The 19,681-nt window shown below is 48.1% G+C and overlaps 1 protein-coding gene across 2 annotated transcripts; it reads right to left on the bottom strand.

Annotated features, from left to right (window-relative positions):
• Positions 1-8,999: 8,999 nt before the first annotated feature.
• Positions 9,000-19,607, bottom strand: MPC1 (mitochondrial pyruvate carrier 1). Of its 2 annotated transcripts, none has more exons than XM_001506971.5 (5): positions 19,488-19,607; positions 13,049-13,052; positions 11,178-11,274; positions 10,501-10,633; positions 9,000-9,533 (listed from the first exon to the last, which is right to left on the bottom strand). In XM_001506971.5, the coding sequence occupies exons 1-5, from the start codon at positions 19,556-19,558 to the stop codon at positions 9,509-9,511; spliced, it is 330 nt and encodes a 109-aa protein (XP_001507021.1). In that variant the 5' UTR covers positions 19,559-19,607; the 3' UTR covers positions 9,000-9,508. The 2 variants fall into 2 exon arrangements, with proteins under 2 accessions (XP_001507021.1, XP_028904922.2); XM_029049089.2 differs by lacking the exon at positions 19,488-19,607 and adding an exon at positions 14,778-14,792.
• Between the last annotated feature and the right edge of the window lie 74 nt (positions 19,608-19,681).

Here is a 19,681-nt window from a genome sequence, read left to right as displayed (position 1 = left end):
CTCCCCGCGGAAGGGACACGTGACCCGGCGGGAGGGGGCGGGAGGGGGCGGGAGGGGGCGGGAGGGGGCGGGAGGGGGCGGGAGAGCGCCCTCTGGCGACCGCCGGCGGGGGCGCCGCACGGGGCCGCGCCTCTGAGGAGAAAATCCTCCCCCTCTCAAGGGAGATTCATTCATTCAATAGGATTCATTGAGCGCTTGCTATGGACTAAGCGCTTGGCATGAACCAGTCGGCAACAGATAGAGACATTAAACGTCCGACTGCCGGGCTCTATCCGCTACTCCGTGCTCCAGTGGGTAGGAAGGCCTGTTATGGTCTCGGCCCGTATCTTCTTCCTCATTGTCCCTCGCAATAACTTGCTCATCCCGGATCTTCTCCCGCCAACCCAACTAGCAGGCTTCGCGCCTCTAATGAGAAGCAGCGTGGCTCAGTGGGAAGAGCACGGGCTTCGGAGTCAGAGGTCATGGGTTCGAATCCCGGCTCGGCCACTTGTCAGCTGGGTGACTGTGGGCGAGTCACTTCACTTCTCTGGGCCTCAGTGACCTCATCTGTAAAATGGGGATTGACTGTGAGCCCCACGTGGGACAACCTGATTTCCCCGTGTCTACCCCAGCACTCAGAACAGTGCTGTGCACATAGTAAGCGCTTAACAAATACCAACATTATTATTAATGCACCGCCCCGACTCACCTCATCCACCTCGCTCCTTGCTCCGTGACGCGCTCGACGTACAATGAGTAGGGACAGTGGTATTTGGTATTTGTTAAGCGCTTACTATGTGCAGAGCGCTGTTCCAAACGCTGGGGCAGATACAGGGTCATCAGGTCCTCCCACGTGAGGCTCACGGTCTTCATCCCCATTTTCCAGATGAGGGAACTGAGGCCCAGAGAAGTGAAGTGACTCGCCCACAGTCACCCAGCTGCCGAGTGGCAGAGCCGGAATTTGAACCCATGACCTCTGACTCCCAAGCCGGGCTCTTTCCACTGAGCCACGCTGCTGCTTATACAAATACCAACATTACAGTGGGAGACAGAGGAGGAGCCTGCAAAGGGGACTGAGAATGATTAGACCGTAAGCCCGACGTTGGGCAGGGATTGTCTCTATCTGTTGCCCAATTGCCCATTCCAAGCGCTTAGTAGGGTGTTCTGCACCTAGTAAGCGCTCAGTAAATACTATTGAATGAATGAGTGGCCAGAGAGATAGGAGGAGAATCAGGAGAGAACAGCGGCGGTGAGCCGAGATTGGCTAACGGTTCCAGGAGAAAGGGGGTGGTCGACGGTGTCGAGGACACGGAGGGCGGTTTCTGTGGCGCGAAGGGGTTGGAAGCCAGATTGGAGCGGGGTCAAGGAGAGGAACTCGAGATGACGGGTGAATGGGAATTTGGAGAGGAATAATGATAATAATAATGTTGGTATTTGTTGAGCACTTACTATGTGCAGAGCACTGTTCTAAGCGCTGGGGTAGACACAGGGGAATCAGGTTGTCCCATGTGGGGTTCACAATCTTAATCCCCATTTTACAGATGAGGTAACTGAGGCACAGAGAAGTGAAGTGACTCGCCCACAGTCACACAGCGGACAAGTGGCAGAGCCGGGATTCGAACCCATGACCTCTGACTCCAAAGCCCGTGCTCTTTCCACTGAGCCACGCTGCTTCTCTAGGAAGGAATGCTAGGAAGGAGATGGGGCGATAGACTGGAGGGTGCTGGAGGGCCAAGGGAGGGTTGCTTTAGGATAGGGGAGACATATGCATGTTTGAAAGCAGTGGGGAAGAAGCCAATGGAGCGGCAACAGTCGAAGATGGTGCTCAGAGGGGCAAAAAGGTGGGGGGCAACTGCTTTGATAAGGTAGACTAGATCTCAGCTAGACCGTGAGTCCATTGTCGGCGGGGATTGTCTCTATTGGTTGCTGAATGTACTTCCCAAACCCTCTGCACAGAGTAAGCGCTCAATAAATATGATTGCATGAATGACTACAAAGGGACGGGGTCAAAGGTGCAGATGGAGGGGGTAGATCTGGAGAGAAGGCAGGAGGTCTCTTGAGAGACTGCTGGGAAAGAGAGGAGGGTGGGAGAAGGGGCAGGAGGGAGTGACTGGAAAGTAGGAGGGGAGATTTTCGGGGGATCACTCCTGGTAAGTTTCAGTTTTCTCAAGAGAGTAGGCAGCCGGGTCATGAGGGGCAAGAGATGGGGAGGATGGGAGGTCAGAGGGTTTGAGGAGAGAGTTAGAAATCTGGAACAACTGGCGAGGTCAACGGGCATGGGTGTCAAAAAGGGGTAAAGACATTAATTACTGGGGTAAAGACATCACCAGCCCCAAAGCTATCTTTTGGCTGCCAAAAAAAAGATGCACATTCTAGATTAGTATTATTATTTATTCCATTTGCTGAGCGCTTTGTAGTCATTCAGTTCAATGAATTCAATAGAAATTCAACGGAGTTCTTAAATTTATAAATCCAGTGACAACAGATCAACAACTAAAGGGGCACAACTGCTAAAGGAATGCTAGGATTTTCACTGGCCCCCCGTAACCGTGTATATATGCCCTTCCCCGCCCATCTCCAGAAGGATGCCTCTTTACCCTGGGAGGCCCGTGACGGGTGGTAGAGTCCTAACGGAGGAAGAACCCTTGGGCATCTGACCGGTGCCGAGTGCTCTGTGTTTATCCTCCCATTTCCCATTTTTAGCAGGATGAAATTGTGCCTGACCTATTTTCCAAAGCCATTTACACTGAGAAGTTGAATCGGACAAGTCCCTTTTGCAAATGAAGGTTTACAAAGAATCGCCTTCCTCTACTGTAAAACAATGAAGATGCTTTAGTAGAATCTGTGAAAGCCAGGACCCTCCTATTTTACTCCTAGGCAGTGTCGCTGTGAAATGCCAAATTCTACTGTGCCCATTGATTCTCCTCCTCGGTGATAATTTAGGGTAGAAGAGTTCCCTAATGATTACACGGGACAGTTCCTATGCTACCTTAACGTTCCGCTCTGAGTATTCTGGTCACTGTCACTAGATAAATACGGTCTTAATTTGAAAGCCCTACCGGAAAAGTAGAGGAAGCACCTTTCTTTCATTTCCCCTTCAACCCCAGCTATCTCCACTGGCGTATTTTTTTAAAAAATGGTATTTGTTAAGCATCGACCGTGTGCCAGGCGCCATACTAAGCACTGAGATAGATACAGGCTCATCGGGTGAGACACAGTCCCTGCCCCACCTGGAGCTCGCAGCCTTAATTTCCATTTTACGTATGAGGTCGTGGAGGCGCAGAGAAGTGAAGTGACTTGCCCCAAGTCACACAGCAGACAAGTGGTGAAGCTGGGATTAGAACCAGCTCTGGCTCCCAGGTCTGCGCTCTATCCACTCGGCCACACCGCCTCTCATCTTTCCCTAGGCAAGGAGACCACACGGATTTTCTCCTCTCCCAGTGGAAAATTTGTGAATTCACCTACTAAAGTTGGCATTAATGCTGATCCTGTCGTGTGTTTGTCTTTTGTTTGGAATAGAATAAAAGATTTGCGTGCATAAGATTAGGTATATTTAATGAAGCATTTAATTAAAATGCTTTTTAACCAGGCAGACCTTTTTTTTCTCTGGAAGAGTGGGATAAGAGAAAGGAACAGGAGGAAGTCAAAGACATAGGAAATGCTTGTTTCAGGCTGCCTCATGACAAATTACTGAGAACAGAACAGAAAAGAGATTATTCAAGGCCGGGGAATGGAATTGGTAACAAAGCAGAAACAATCCTCTATTCCCAGAGTTAACTTGGGCCTTCTTTTCCTAGCAGACATTTAAAACGTCAGATTTTATTTTGACAAGGAATTGCTCTTGAGGACTTAAATCCCTTTTGTAACCCCTTTCTCTCCTTCCGCAGATAGAGTGGAAAGTCGATTTAGCCGCACGGATTATATCGTGGAGAAGGAAAGCTGCTAGAGCAACATTCTGTTGGATTCCACTTAAAGGTTCGTAAATTATACGTGTACCCCGGGTTCTGGGAGCCCCCAAAATATGTATTACCCAGGGATAAGAACAGCCCGCTTTGCTGAACGCATATATCAAATCTCTAATCTTTTCTCTCCCAAGCGCTTAGCACAGTGCTCTGCACGCAGCAAGTGCTCAATCAATACCATCAATTGATGGGCTGGTTGCTGATGCGTTCCAGGATTTGTACATTTTACATTTACATCTGCTCACTACATCCGGCATGGCTTAATGGGAAGGGCCTGGGCTTGGGAGTCCGAGGTCGTGAGTTCTAATCCCGGCTCCGCCACTCGTCTGCTGCGTGACCTTGGCCAAGTCACTTCACTTTGCCTCAGTTCTGTCATCTGTTGAATGGGGATCAAGACCGCAAGACCCATGTGGACAGGGATTGCGTCCAACCCGATTTGCTCGTATCCACCCCAGTGCTTAGTACAGTGCCTTGAACATAGTACGCGCTTAACCAGTACCACTATTATTATTATAATGATTATCCATCCTCTGGCCATAGCTCCCTGCAAGGGTCAGGGAACAACAGGGACGCTGCTGGGTGGGGGCACTATCAATGAAAAGTGGAGAAAGATGGAGAAATCATGGCTGAATTGAGAAACAATAGAATATTTGTTTACTGTTTTGCTGTGTAGAGATTTGACCTAAATGATAAGACTTGCAGTTAGAATGAAGGAAAAGATGACCATATTCCTAAAAATACCCCCATGGAATCTTTTTTTTCTTTTTCCTTCATTATATTTTTACTAGATTATTTGCAGTCACTTACCACAGAGACACACTGAAGTACCGTGGCATCTATTTCAGTTGCCAGCGTGGAATTCTGTTGGGGAGAAGATTCATAGTGACTGTTTGAATAAGGACAAAATGCGAGAATTTCATATTATCGTTGTGGTCCTCTGCACTTAGGTTCTCAGATCATTATAGAATTGCTAGTCTCATTTTCCTGGTAGAAAAACTGAGGTTTAATTACACTTGGATCTGCTGCTGAATTGTACATTTTAAGGGCTTAGTACAGTGCTCTGCACTTAGTAAGCACTCAATAAGTACTATTGAATGAATGAATGAATCTGTGACCTTGGATCTGTGATATTCACCCCACCCTCAACCCACAGCACTTATGAACATACCTATAAATTCAATATTATAAGTTATTTATTTACAATAATGTCTGTCTGTAAGCTCACTGCGGGCAGGGAACACATCTACCAACTCTATTACATTGTCATCTCCCAAACACTTAGCCCAGTGCTCTGCAGACAGTAAGCGCTCAGTAAATACCACTGATGCTGCTACTGATGGTTCGGTGGTTGTGGTCACAGCAGAAATGGCAGCAGGATCAGAGAATAAAAACCCCCTTCCTTCTTACTTTTTCCCTTTCTTCCCTTTCCCCCCTAGCTGGTTTTCTCTAGAAAAGCAGCGTGGCTCAGTGGAAAGAGAGCGGGCCTGGGAGTCAGAAGACATGGGTTCTAATCCCGGCTCTGCCACTTGTCAGCTGTGGGACTGTGTTCAAGTCACTTCACTTCTCTCTGCCTCAGTTACCTTATCTGTAAAATGGGGATTAAGGCTGTGAGCCTCATGTGGGACAACCTGATTACCCTGTATACCCTAGTGCTTAGAACAGTGCTCTGCATATAGTAAGCACTTAACAAATACCAACATCATTATTATTATTATTATTATTAATCCCGGCTCCACCACCTCTCTGCTGTGTGACCTTGGGCAAGCCACTTAACTTCTCTGGGCCTCAGTAACCTCATCTGTAAAATGGGGATGAAGACTGTGAGCCCCACATGGGACAACCTGATTACCTTGTTTCTACCCCAGTGCTTGGCACATAGTAAGCGCTTAACAAATACCATCATCATTATTATTGTTATTATTACTATTCTCCAAGTCTGTTCCTTCCCCGTTTTGCCACTGTCTTTGGCCCCTCCCCCTTTTAGGCTCCATTCCTGATGTCTCTTCTCTTTCTGTGCTCCACCTAAAGACCCCGGAATTCTACTCACCTGAGGGCAGTGCTGCTGCAGTATCAAGAATAACAAATAATACTAATAATGATTATGGTTTCTGTTAAGCACTTACTATGTGTCAAGCGTCATACTAAGCGCTGGGGTAGATACGAGTCCTCAGGTCCTACAGGAGGCTCACAGTCTAAATAGGACGAGGAAGAGGTGTCGAATCCCCACTTTGCCGACGAAGGAACGGAGAAGTTTAGTGGTCGAGGTCACAGAGCAGACAAGGTAGAGCCAGGATTGGAATCCAGATTCTCTGACTCCCAGGCCTGTACACTTTCCACTGGGCCCTGCTGCTTCTCAATAACAGAGGGGTAGAGGGAGCTGGGGTGCAGTAGGAGAAGAGAGTGGACAAGTAGGAGGGAGACCGCTGATTCAATGCTTAGAAGTTTCTGCCTGCTACGGAGAGGAATGGGTGACCGTTGTAGACATCCGGGCAGTGGAGAAATGGCTGTAGAATGATGTTTCAGAAGAATCATCTTCAGCAAAGCGAAAGACCCATGCTTAACTCTGGGCATCTTGCGATGATACGGTGGACTGTCAAAGTTTGACGAGCCCCGGTCCATCAGTCCCAACCTTCACGAACCAAGGGGTCAACGGAACCAACTGCTGCTGTTGTCTGTGGAAGATGCAGCCATGCCCAGTGGGCTCCGAGGCGAGGGGGGCACTACCTCCTGCCCACTCGACCGGTTTAGCAAATGTTCCCCTGGAATTTGGTTTTGATGCCATCTGAACCGCCTAACTGTCTCAGGGTCTAGAGCCTAAATTTGGAGTTGGAAGACATTTGGGCCACTGCCCTCTTGGGAGGTGCCGTCCGGGAGACAGCGGCAGCTACGACCGACCCAGAACCGTGAAACTCGATTTCCTTTTCCATTCCCGGCCCTGCCTCCGCTCTAGCCATGGCGTGTTATATGACCACAGGTTGCCTCTCTCTGACCGAAAGGAGACTGAAATACGAACTACCTGCCACATCCCATTGGTTCGGAGAATTCGAAAGCAGTATTCGTAAAGCTCCTAGGACCAACTGGAGAGAGAACAGTAGAAATTCCAGGTGATAATTCTGCCCTCCAGAAGCGGTTGTCAGCAAGAGGAAGCTTGCCCATGTCCTCCTGCTGTCCCGGAACGCCCTCCCTCCTCACCTCTGCCAAACTCACTCTCTTCCCCTCTTCAAAGCCCTACTGAGAGCTCACCTCCTCCAGGAGGCCTTCCCAGACTGAGACCCCCCTTTCCCTCTGCTCTTCCCCCTTCCCCTCAGCACTGTGCTCATTTGTATATATTAATTACCCTATATATTTTGTTAATGAGGTGTATATCTCCTTGATTCTATTTATCTTGATGATGTTGTCTTGTTTTGTTCTGTTTTGCTTTGCTGTCTCCCCTGATTAGACTTTGAGCCTGGTGTTGGGCAGGGATGGTCTCTATCTGTTGCCGAACTGTGCATTCCAAATGCTCAGTACAGTGCCCTGCACATAGTAAGCGCTCAGGACATACTATTGAATGAATGAATGTGAGAGAGGGATAACAGCAAAGAGATACCAAGATTGTGGGATTGGTGCTTGGGGCGACTGGTGGTGGTGTTGACTGAGTGGGAAAAGTCTGGAACAGCAGGAAGCAGGTTTAGGGGAAATATAAGGAGCTAAGTTTTTGACGTGCTGTGTTGGAGGTGTGAGGAAATGCAGGTTTAGAAGTCAGATGAGAGGCTAGGGGTTAGGGAGATCGATTTGGGATTCATCTGCCTAGAGGTGGTGGCTGAAGCCAAGAGTGGATGAGCTCTCCAAGAGAGTGGATGTAAAGCAGGAAGAAGAAAGGTCCAAGAACTGAGTTTTAAGGGCCCTCTCCGGCTCCCCAGTACTCGATTGATCAAATTGGGTCTTTTGTTGAATTTACAGAGTAATCTCTCTCTACGTGTATATCGATAAACGGAGTGACTTAACGGATGGAACCCGGGCCTGAGAGTCAGAAGGACTTGAGTTCTAATCCCAGCTCGGCCATTTGTCTGCTGTGTGACCAAGGGCAAGTCATTGAACTTCTCTGCGCCTCTGTCAGTTAGCTCATCTGTAAAATGGGAATTAAGGCCGTGAGCCCCACGTGGAACTCAGAACAGGTCCAATCTGATTAGCCTGTATCTACCACAGTGCCTGACACATAGAAAGCACTTAATACCGTAAAACCGCCCCGACAAAACCAATCGTTCATTCTTTCTCTCACCCAGTTTTAGACAGTGTCCCTTGAGGGTCGGGGTTCATGTTGGATTAAATGTCCTCGTGCTTCGGCCGGCAATTGGGACAGGACTTTGTCCAAATTAAGTACTTAGCTGCTGCTTCTCAGGTTATGGGGATGCCCCTCAAAGTTCTGGGCTGACCTGGACTAAGGGATCCTTCAACTACTATCTCCATGAGGTTTGGGGTGGGCATCTGGGGAATACTGCCCAAACGACTCACTTGAAAAACGTTGAAAAGCAATACCGAAGCCACCCGCTGTGCCTTGCGCTACGAAGGACCAACTTGACTAGACGGACCACCCTGCTCTTTCCTCGACGCTCCTCCGCTCTCAAACCCAACAGAAAACTTCCATACTGAAAGCAAAATCTAACTTAGAATATACAAAGTTCACTTAGAGAAATGTTTCTTGAATTTGCGTACAGTCCAATTTAGCTCTGGTCTGCTCTCTCGGTGGCCTTTCGCTACTGTCCTCTTGGTAATTCACTATTATCCTCTAGACTGTAAACTCCTCATGGGCAGGGTACGGGCCTACCGACTCTGTTCTCACCTAAATGCTTAATGCAGTGCTCTGCACATTGATTGATTGATTACTGTCAAAAGATGCACTCATCTTGAGGAAAGGAGATTTTTTTCATCTTTAATCTGTCCTCCAGGATGCTAGACCACCCGACTTTAGTGGCACCAGCCCAGGGCAGATTACTTACTCCCCTCGTTAATCCCATTTTTCTCCTCGACGACCCAGCCCCACTTTTCCCTCGTGTCCAAACACTTGATTATCACCTCTAATATTTAAATGATTTATTTCAGACAAGTTAGAATATGTGGCTAGTACAAACTGCATGACAATTCACACAGATAACTGTTTAAAGGAACTCTCTTGCTGGAAAATGTTTTTCTTTAGTGGTAATCCGGTTGATTTCAGAACCAACCACAGAACCAACGTTTTATGAATACACCTTGTGGACAGTAAGAAGGCTATTACTCTTCGACTTCTCTTTAAAACAAATCCCATGATTAAGACTAAAGAAAATACATGGTCTTTTAGATCAATACCATGATTGAGTCGATTCAATTAGTTACATGATGTGAGCTGCTTAATCAAGAGCTAAATCTTCAGTAGTAAGGCAATAAAATTCAGGTCCAGCATCTCATTTTAAAAGGAAAAAGCTCTGGTTAGTGATGAGACCCGTGTGCTATTTTTCTCGGTCGAGTTATTCGTGACTGTGGAATCTGTGTCTCAGCAGCTGTAGCCGGTAAGGCCGGGGGTCCAGAAGAAACAGCATTCTCCTCCGCTATGCAGCAGCCTTTTTACTCATCCTGTCAAAAGGCAAGCAAAAGATAGATATATCGGGGTTATTTTTGGCTGCATTCCACTTCCGACCCTCGACTCCCCAGAACGCTTGGTAAAAACCATTACATACCTTAAACTCATTGTCCTCTATCTAGACCGTAAGCTATTTTAGGGGCAGGGAACGTTTACTGCTAGTTCTGCTGTATCGTGCGCTCCCGAGCGCTTACTACAGTTCCCTGCCCCCAGTAAGCGCTCAATAAATACCAGTTCTAATGGGCATTAAACATCTTGTGCTCATTACCATTCTAAACTTCTTAAATCAGTTTCCTCATTTGTACATATGAGGATGAAATACCTGTTCTCCTTCCCTCAGATTGTGAGCCCCATGTAATAATAATGTTGGTGTTTGTTAAGCACTTACTATGTGCAAAGCACTGTTCTAAGCTCTGGGAGGGGCTACAAGGTGATAAGGTTGTCCAACGTGGGGCTCACAGTCTTCAGCCCCATTTTACAGATGAGGGAACTGAGGCACAGAGAAGTGAAGGGACTTGTCCAAAGTCACACAGCTGACAAGCGGCGGAGCCGGAATTAGAACCCATGACCTCTGACTCCCACGCCCGGGCTCTTGCCACTGAGCCACGCTGCTTCTGCTTCCCATGTGGTACAGGGATCGTGTCCTATCTGCTCACCTAGCATCTACCCCAGTGTACTCTGTTATTCTGGATTCTCCCAAGCGCTCAGTACAGTGCTCTGCACACAGTAAGTGCTCAATACGATTGGTTTATTGCTTAGTTCACTGCTTAGCACATATTAAGTACTTAAGTATCGTTATTATTATCGAATAAGGGGAGCTGAGGCAGTCACATTGGCTTCCTCATTACTGGTCCACAGTCATGGCTAGAGGTAGCCCACTCCATCTTAAATTAACATCACCGCGCAAGTCAGCCCTGAATTGCGTTGCCAGATCAACTATGTCATTTAAAACGTACTGACCGGTATTTGATTAACCGGCCTCCCTGAATGAGCTGGGCAACTTCATTCGTCGCGTGACAGGCGAACAAAAGCCAGTTTCGAGGCTGCACTTTGTAGGCGAATCTCATGAAGGTTAAGGAGTAACAGCAGAGAGCTGCCAAGAGAAAGCATTAAGTAAAACGTTACCGTAGTGCTGTCAGTAACACGCCGTTGATAAAATGTTTGATGTGAAGGGCACTGGACTGATGGAAAACTCCAGGTCTAAGGACAAGAATGTGCGGGAAATTGGAAGTTTTGTTCCACTAGACAAGTTGAAATTAAAAAGCCACAAACAAAATAACCCTGACCCCTATTCCTCTCCCAGTTGGCCGTGGTGCCACTTGATCCCGAGGAACCACTACTGCGTCACCCGCCATGAAATACAGGGTGTTACGTGGTTACAATACAATATCTCAGCCATTTCTAATGGGTATAAAACATCTTGTGCTCAGACCCTTATCTGAGTCAGCCAAACTGCACCGTGCCAAGATGGAAATAAAATCATCACAGCAGATGGAAAGAATTTAAGGAGGATTTAAACTTGAAAATACCCTGGCCTAGATATCTTAAAAAGTTATAAAGATTTCAAAACTTGTACCTCCAATTCTCCATCTGACCCATTTTTCTTTTTATTATTCCTTCAAATTTCACGTTCTTACCAAATGTCATTCGACCACTGATGATCTCTGGAGACTTCTTCATGTCATTGATAGCTGCGACTGGGAGACCCCAGTTGGCTACTGGCCCCCAAAAGTGCTGGAAATCATAAAGTTCAGAAAGAAAAGTCAGATTTTTCCCTGGCTTTGATATAGTATATTTTAAAAATGGTTTCTAATGTCAATCATCTAATTAATGCAGTTCAACATTCGGCAGCCAAACCATGCAAGCCTGCTGTTCCCCTACCCCGAGATAGCATATTTAACTTTTTGAATATGATTTTCAAGTATTTAGTACAGTGCTTTGCACCCAGTAAGCACTCAATGAATACCACTGATGGACTGAATTTCTCAAAGGATAGTTAGAAAATCCTTAAATTGCAAACCGCTGACTTGGACAAAATACTTCCTATAAAGACACATAAATCTCGTGTGAATCTTTCGAAAAAAGGGCATGATATGGCCAATCCTTAATCTGTCCCTACTTCACAAAATCCTCTAATCAATCAATTAATGGTATTTATTGAGTGCTTACTGTGGGCAGGGTGGTGAGCTCCCACCTTAGTGGTCTCACGCTATTTCTCCTGCCATCTACCCTAGTCTGTCGGTGGGCCCCGTTGCTGCCCTTTGGTCCTCCCTCCCTGTTCCCAAGTACAGTGGGTGAGGGACCCGAAGGATCGCAGCACAGACGACGGTGGCTGAATCACCGGTCTCTGCGGCTGCCACGTTCCCTTAGATTGGCACAGGGGAATTTTCCCCGGGGAAATTCACACGGAGGGTTTCTCCACTTGGAGTCGTTCTCCACTTAAAAATGATGAAGGTGGTTGAGCTGAAGCTAGGATATGGAACCCTATCCCTTCGCTATCCTACTGTCTGGATGCCTCCAATTCTCCTTATGTGATGACTTTTTTTAAATTAATGAAACAGTTTTCTTTTGGGGGAAACTTCGTGGAAATTTTCAGTCACTTTTTCTATAAACTTGGCAATTTGGGCTCTTGAATTTAACTTACGAATGTACACAAGGCGTTCAGAAACAATTTCTAGAAAGATTCAAAATGACGAAAAGAAAATGGAAGGGGACTCTCAAGACCTGTGAATTCTGAAATTTAGTCCTGAAATGGGAATGATCCGCCAATGAACCTTAATTCCGTGAAGCTATTTTATAGTTTATTCCCATTCAGTCCCTGGAAAACAATGATTTCTACTCATTGCCCCTTAGACACTACTTAGCGGTCACCTCTCATTTGGCATAAACCACTGAAAAGTGAATTCCACTAGTGACAATAAATGAGAACCACCTTTCTGATGCCATGATTTACCTAACCTGAGGTATTTCACACTTCTTCCTGCTGGACTCCAGGGTCGGAATGGTGAGCCATTCCTGGGGGCAAAAAGTAGGAACGTGGCACCGTTTCTAGGACAGGTTAGCAAAGATCGCATGCCCCGCCCAAATATTCGTGAGGGTGAAGCTGATGGCCTCCACCCCCCAGCGAAGAGCTGGTTCTCCTATCTCCTAGTGCTATTTCTTCGATTGGCGCAGCGGGTCTGCTCAAAACTGGTGAACTTGGCAGAATTCAGAGGAAAAGCTCTACAGAAGAGAAGACTCTTCAAGGAGTTCTCCTCCCCACCCCCATTCCGAGGAGGTCCTCTGATGGAAACGTTCGAGGAGCACTAGGGAAAAAGAACATCACTACCTCTAAAAGTAAGGCTGGAGCGGACGAGGAAAGAGGAGGAAACTGGTAGCAAATCTCGTCCGTAACTCACTAGCTACTGGGATTTCAGAGGCAGCCGCAGGCTAAAATAACTCAGATCAGGTGCCCCCAGATTTGCTCATGCGGTAAATGCCTGAAACAAAACAGAAACAATCTCCTTACCGTACTAATTTGTGAGAGGTCATCGAGGTACCCACAGGAAAAACATGGAAGAAAATAAAAGCAGGTCAGCCCCTTCAGAAAAAGAAGAGTTTCCTTGATTTCGCAGAGCACATTTGGTCTACAGATTGACATCCCCGGACCTTAGAGACTAAAATGCAGCTTGGCCCATTACAAAACCTATTCATTTCTCGGAAGCCACTGTAAACCTAAGTTTCTGACTTTTGAAAACAAATCGATCCCTTTCAAGATGGGAGGCTTAAACAATTTTGGTCATTTAAATCGCGTCTAAAACCATCATCTTTTGACATCCCATTACCTGGAAGAACCAAGCCAGTCTACCTGGTATGAGGAGAGGAGGGTGATGTTTGCTACAGGAGTACTCCAACTTAAATTTCTATTCATTTACTACCAAGACCTTACCGAGAAGCTAAATGCTTCACTGTTTTCCCAAGGATGAAAGTGGATCGATTTTAAAGCATATTTCAAAAAGTTTTGCCCTGATCTATAGCTTGAGAAGCTTTCCCCGCTTCTCAAAAGCGATAAAACACATAGCGGCATGCAGAGAATGGGCAGTCATTGTTAACACTGCTATTTTGCTTACTGACGTGGCTATCAACCAGGCTATCAACCAGGCCTAAAAACACAAGGGTGTCTTTGGGACCTTTATTTCTTTTGTTGGGGATTAATCACCTGTCCAAAGCAACAGGAACATTAAAAGCCAGCTGGTAACCAAATTATACTTGCCCCAAATGCATTTTTTACACATTTAGCCCCGCATAAGCAGGGGTGGGTTGGGGAACAACATCAGACAAGAGAATCTAGCCCTCAGAGACGGCTACAACAGTGTCCTGTTTAAAATATAACGGTTCCCGGAGCCAGAAGTCTTATCTCCTCAGGGTCATCTCATGCAACAGCAGAAATGTTGTTTGAGTTCAAAGGAAACTTTCCATATGGATTACCCAGCAGAGCAAATAAGTCCAGCCCATCCTGGGTTATCCCAGGGTCAGACTGTGGCAAAGTGACTTTGAATTTTTAAACATCCATCCTTCAAGGTCTGAATGAATTTGGATCATTGTAAACCCCAACATTTACTTTGCATTGAATTTTGCAAATGATTAGACTACAGTATTCTTACGTTCATCGGAATTTCAATACAGACTTTAGCTGTCTCCAATTTGCTATTTCAGCTACTTTCTTTTAAAATGGTAAATTCTTTTAAGTGCTCATTACATGGCAGGAACTGCACTAAACGCATGGGTAGATACAAAGTAATTCCGGTTGGACACAATCTATGTTCCACATGAGGCTCACACTCTTAATCCCCATTTTAAAGATGAGGTAACTGAGTGATCTGCCCAAGGTCACAGAGACAAGTGGCGGAACCAAAATTAGAACCCAGTTCTCTGCCTCCCAGGCCCGTGCTCTTTCCACTTTCCCAGCTACTACATGAGCAGTGATCTATAAAACCCAATAACCCTGAAACTGAGCTGCGTCTAAAAGAAATATTAAGAAAATACCCTAACAATCTTATTACCACATTTTAATGCCTCCAATTTTATTAGTAATGGGGAAAACAACAGAACAGAAACCAAACCTATCCCCAGGTCCTTACTTGAGAATACAATCCTCCGCTTCTGCTGCAGGGAACCACGATTCTCCCCGCACAACTTAGAAATGCTTGGCTTGCTTTTAATTTTGACTTTATTAGTACAAGGAATATTGAAATTACCTGGTACAAATATACTCGAAGATACAGCTGTGATAGGTTTCTTGAAAATACGGCTGAAGCATGAAGTTATTTTCCCACAGAAAATGTTATAAACTGGGATCTGTTCTGGAACCTCTCATATAATATGAAATCCCTTTACATTATTCTGCAACTTAGAACATCACAACTATTAGCTATTCTCTATTAAACCACTTCAAAACATAACCCACAATAAGTAGGGCCTAACTGTGCTAGTCTTTGCAGGAGGCTGCAGAAATAGAAACTCGTTCTGCCGAATAGCGGTTTTTCTGTTAGTGAAAAATGCATCCGATTTAAGGTGAATAGCCTCCTTTTCTCCATAAAGCACCTTTTTTGGCAATTTAAGTCCTTCTGAAAAATCTCTGCCCAACTTCAAACATCTCTCTCTCTCTCTCTCTAGGCTTTCTTTTTTAATCATTTTCTTGAAAATCGATGCAAGATTTTTTAGCCAACAAAAAAGCAAACTTGGGTGGTGGTGGTGGAGTTTACAGTCGTAGGCTTAAGTGTTAACCATGAGCCGTGACAACCTCTTCCTCTGCCAACAGGGTCGGGGGCGGAGGGAGGCGTGTTCTCCATTTTGGCCAAAAGCAGCGTAGAACTGGGGGTGGGCAGAAGAAGCGGTGGTCTTAGGCGGATTGTGTCACTGCCCCATGATTTTGTGCTGCTTTGTGAGGAAGCCGAGAAGTTGGCTTCCAGTTTGCATTCAGGGAGCAGATGGGGGAACTGGTTGAACGGGCCTTTCTTGATTTAGCCGGAAAGCAGCTCGGCATCGGCGCAGAAGAGATGGGCTCGCTTTTCTGTACTTGGCTTCAGGTCCGGGGCTCGATGCGGTGTCAGGTGGGGCTATGTGAGTGGTGAGTGCAGGACGGAGTTGGGCACCCGGCGGATGCAATGCCCTGTACAAAGTTTTTGGGGAAGTACAAAACAAGCCCGTGTCACCTTCGCTGCCTACCGAGAGCTTGCGGGGGAGTTTATTTTAAGAGTAATCGAAATAAGCGACTGAGCAGAAAGTTAAATAAACACGTATTCATGAGTGCTGAAGATGGGTACGAGTATATAGGACATATGGGGGGAGATATGCTCCTCTCCCAGATTGTAAATCCCTCCAGGGCAGGGATCATGTCTATTAATTCTACTGTTCTTTCCCTAGTACTCAGAGCAGTGGTCCAAACACAGCGAGCACTCAATAAATACCACTCATTGCCTGTGTTTACAGGAATTGGCTTTCCTGCAGGGAGGGGATCCCCGGGCATGAGTTCTTACCTGCTTGAGTAACCTCTGAGGTCTCCCCACCACTCTATCTCTATAATAACTGTGGTGTTCGTTTGGTGCTTACTATGTGCCAGGCGCTGTACTGAGCGCTGGAGTGGATACAAGCAAATTGGGTGGGACACAGTCCCTCTGTCCCACCTGGGGCTCATAGTCTCAATCCCCATTTCACAGATGGGGTAACGGAGGCACACACAAGCGGAGTGACTCACCCAAGGTCACACAGCAGATGAGGGGCAGTGCGGGAATTAGAAGCCACGACCTTTCTGTCATGCTGCCATGCTGCTTCTATAGGTGGGGCTAGCTTGAGTGACCGTCGTACCACTAAATGACAAGTGCCACAGGTTGGAAAAGATTGCCCAGACCGGCCCCAGAAAATCTGGAGTTAGCCTTCCTCAATTTCAAACCTTAACCGAAAAGACAAGGGTGTTTTTAGCCCCTTTTCATTCTTCCTAATGAGACTGGAAGGAAAAGAAAAGAGGAGACTTTTGAGGCTTCAGGGCCTCTGAAAGTGGACACTGAGAGAAGGAGGAGAGTTGGACAATCTCCAGGTTCTCGTTCCTTTCACCCGAGAAAGTCCTGTAAGAAAGAGGTCTGCAAGTCTGTGCAGCAAGAGATGCTTTTCCAACTCCCTACTCAGTCAAGAAAACTGCAGTCCTATCTTTCTGATGTGAGTGACCGCCGGAGCCGATCTCTGCAGTTTGCCCTTGGGACTACGCTGGAACACCCAGCAGCTAAAATTAGCACAGACTGTAGCGGCTCATTACCGCGAGCATTTTCAGCATGTGGCCATTTCAGATTTACTTCCAGGTGCCATGTCAGAAGTCAATTTATCTGTGAGCACACATAGTTTTGGTTCCAGGTAGGTTGAAAGATGATTTTCCTCCTGAGGCTGAATTTGAGGCTCCACACACAGGTCCTACACTCAACGAGAGTATATTCCCTTACTGTTATCGTAGAACCTGACACTCCTGCTCTGGAAATAAAAAACAGAAGCCCACCTGCCTGCCTCCAATAACAACGGAGGAAACACTGCAAGATGGGTTGAAGGCATCTGAACTATTCCCAGACCTGCAAAAGCTGCAGAAGCAGTCTTGATTTCTCCCGTTCTGCCTCCCGCAGATACGTAGGGACTTGGCTGTGGCTTTTTCGGCCCCATTGGCCTTGGGCGCTCAGTTCACTCAGCAGCTGATCCGATTTTTTCTTTATGGTATCTGTGAAACATTTCCCACGCGCCAGGTCCCGTACTAAGCCCACGGTTAAGATTCTTAACAATCCTCACTGCAGAAGGCGCCTCCCTCCAGCTACTGTGCCACAGAAGGCATTATTGGATGGTGCCCCCAAGCAGGAAGATAAGATAAGCAAGCTAAAATGCAAGAACTAGGAGAGGGAAGAGCTAAGTAACGGGCTCCAAGTCAGGCAGGGTATCAAGGGCAAGTTTAGGAATAAATTAGCCACCGAGCACTCACGTGGTACTCACAGGGCACACAACACCAGGCTCTAAGGACTTGAAACTGCTTGGCATGGAGTCAGAAAAGGCGCACTACTGGGTTTTCACGTACTAATGTGCGATAGATTCTCTCTCAAAGACACACAGATGAAGTTTCATCCTCAAACTGGAGGATTCTCTCTCAAAGACACACAGATGAAGTCTCATCCTCAAACTGGAGGACGAATCTGCGACTGCTCTCCTTAAGTAGATGACCAGACCCTCGGGCTTTCTCGCTTTCCCCCCGCGTTCCCCTGCTGCCAAGCTACTCCATCCAAGGTGACCTGGTTTCTGTATACAAAACTCCTAGAAGACACCCACCCAAACCACCAACACAACAGGCTGCTAGAACAGACTAGAAAAAGGACTTTATTTGGAAAACGATGGTTTGTCTTCCACAAGCGATGAGGAAATCTAGCAACAGATGAGGAAAGACAGAGATCGGGGGGCTAAAATTTGCACAAAGTCACAAATTCCTCAGGGCCTGGCTGCACAACCTTCAATCCGCCCTCTACAAAAGAGATAAGTGCATCTTTGTAGAGTAAACACGGGATTGCAAAATTTCTTTCCTCTTGCCACAAATGAAGACACATCTCCTCTTAATGTCTTCACCTGTTGGCTCTCAGGGTCGCCTTCGTTTAAACTGCCATCTACTGCTAAGCCTTTAAGGATTCAGATTACTACCAGAGTTTTCAAAGTACAAATTTCCTGAAAGAAAAAAACCGTCGGCACCGACGCTAAAAGGAGGCCGCATCTCATCTCGTCTTTTGCCGTCGGCCCCGACTGACAGATCAAATTGGGGCCTATCGACCTTGGCTTCCTCTTCCCCGGAAAGTACTTCACAGTACGACGAAATGCGCAGAGATTGCGACTCCACTGCAGAAATCAGTATCGGACACAATAATGCCCGGGTCGTGGGGTTAATTCAGATTTTTTCAATGGGTCCCGGCTCAAAGCACAACCAACAGGCGCAATTCCAAGCCTTGGAGGGGGCAAATGCCCACGACGTTTCCAAGGTCACCGAGCCGCTTTTCCCTCCAAGGGTGGATGGGGCGGGCGGCCCGCCAGCCTTGGCAGGACTCCTGCTGGGCCTCACCCCTTCCCCTCTCCCGACCTCGCGGGCGGGCCCGGAGGTCGGTGCCCGGGGAGCAGCTCGGACCACCCCGACGCCCATCGCCCCGACGGGGAGCCAGGAGGCCAAGGCGGGGGCAGGGGGATGGCCACGGGCATGCACCTCTTTTATTGCCGGAGTGTACTTTCCCCGGCGCCGAGCACGGTGCCCTGCACACAGTGAGCGCTCAGTAGATACGACTGGATGAATGACGGACCCCACTCCTTGGCGGTTCCCCCGGGAAACGGGCAGCGGGGCATCGGGGCGGTTGCTAGGGGGGATGATGAGCGGGGCGAGGGGGCGGTTGCTGGGGAAGGGTGAGCGGGGCATGGGGGCCGGTGGCTAGGGGAAGGCGAATAAGGCACAGAGGCCGTTGCTAGGGGGCCGATGGCTAGGGGAGGATGAGCAGGGCATGGGGACGGTTGCTAGGGGGCCGACTGCTCGGGGAGGGTGAGCGGGGTAACGGAGCTGTTCCTAGGGGGAGGTGAGGGGGCATCGGGGCGGTTGTTGGGGGAGGGTGAGCGGGGCATGGGGGCCGCTTGCTAGGGGAAGGTGAGTAGGGCATAGGGGCGGTTGCTAAGGGGCCGATTGCTGGGGGAGGATGAGCAGGGCATGGGGGCAGTTGCTGGGGGCAGTTGCTGGGGGCCGATTGCTCGGGGAGGGTGAGCGGGGCATCGGGGCGCTTGCTCAGGGGGAGGGTGAGCGGGGCCCGGGGGCTGTCGCTAGGGGGCGGTCGGTAGGGGAGGGTGAGCGGGGCGGACCCGAGGCCTCAGGACCCCGTCCGGCGCCTCCCAGCAGCCCGGCGCGGGGCTCCCCTCGTCACCTCATCAAGTAGTCCCGGAAATCCTTGCTGCGGACATAGTCGGCGGCCTTCCGCACCAGGGCGCCCGCCATGGCCGCTCCACCGCCGGGCCCGGCGGCTCCCTCACCACCTCGGGGCCGCGCTTTACGGCCGCCGCCGCCCCGCCCTCCGGCAAACGGCCAGGCGCCTCCGATTGGCCCTTGGCTGGAGGGCGG

This window comes from Ornithorhynchus anatinus, chromosome 21, assembly GCF_004115215.2.
Source record: "Ornithorhynchus anatinus isolate Pmale09 chromosome 21, mOrnAna1.pri.v4, whole genome shotgun sequence".
Taxonomy (NCBI): Eukaryota; Metazoa; Chordata; class Mammalia; order Monotremata; family Ornithorhynchidae; genus Ornithorhynchus; species Ornithorhynchus anatinus.
The sequence above is the reverse complement of the archived record's forward strand: the minus strand, read 5'-3'. Positions and strand labels throughout refer to the sequence as shown.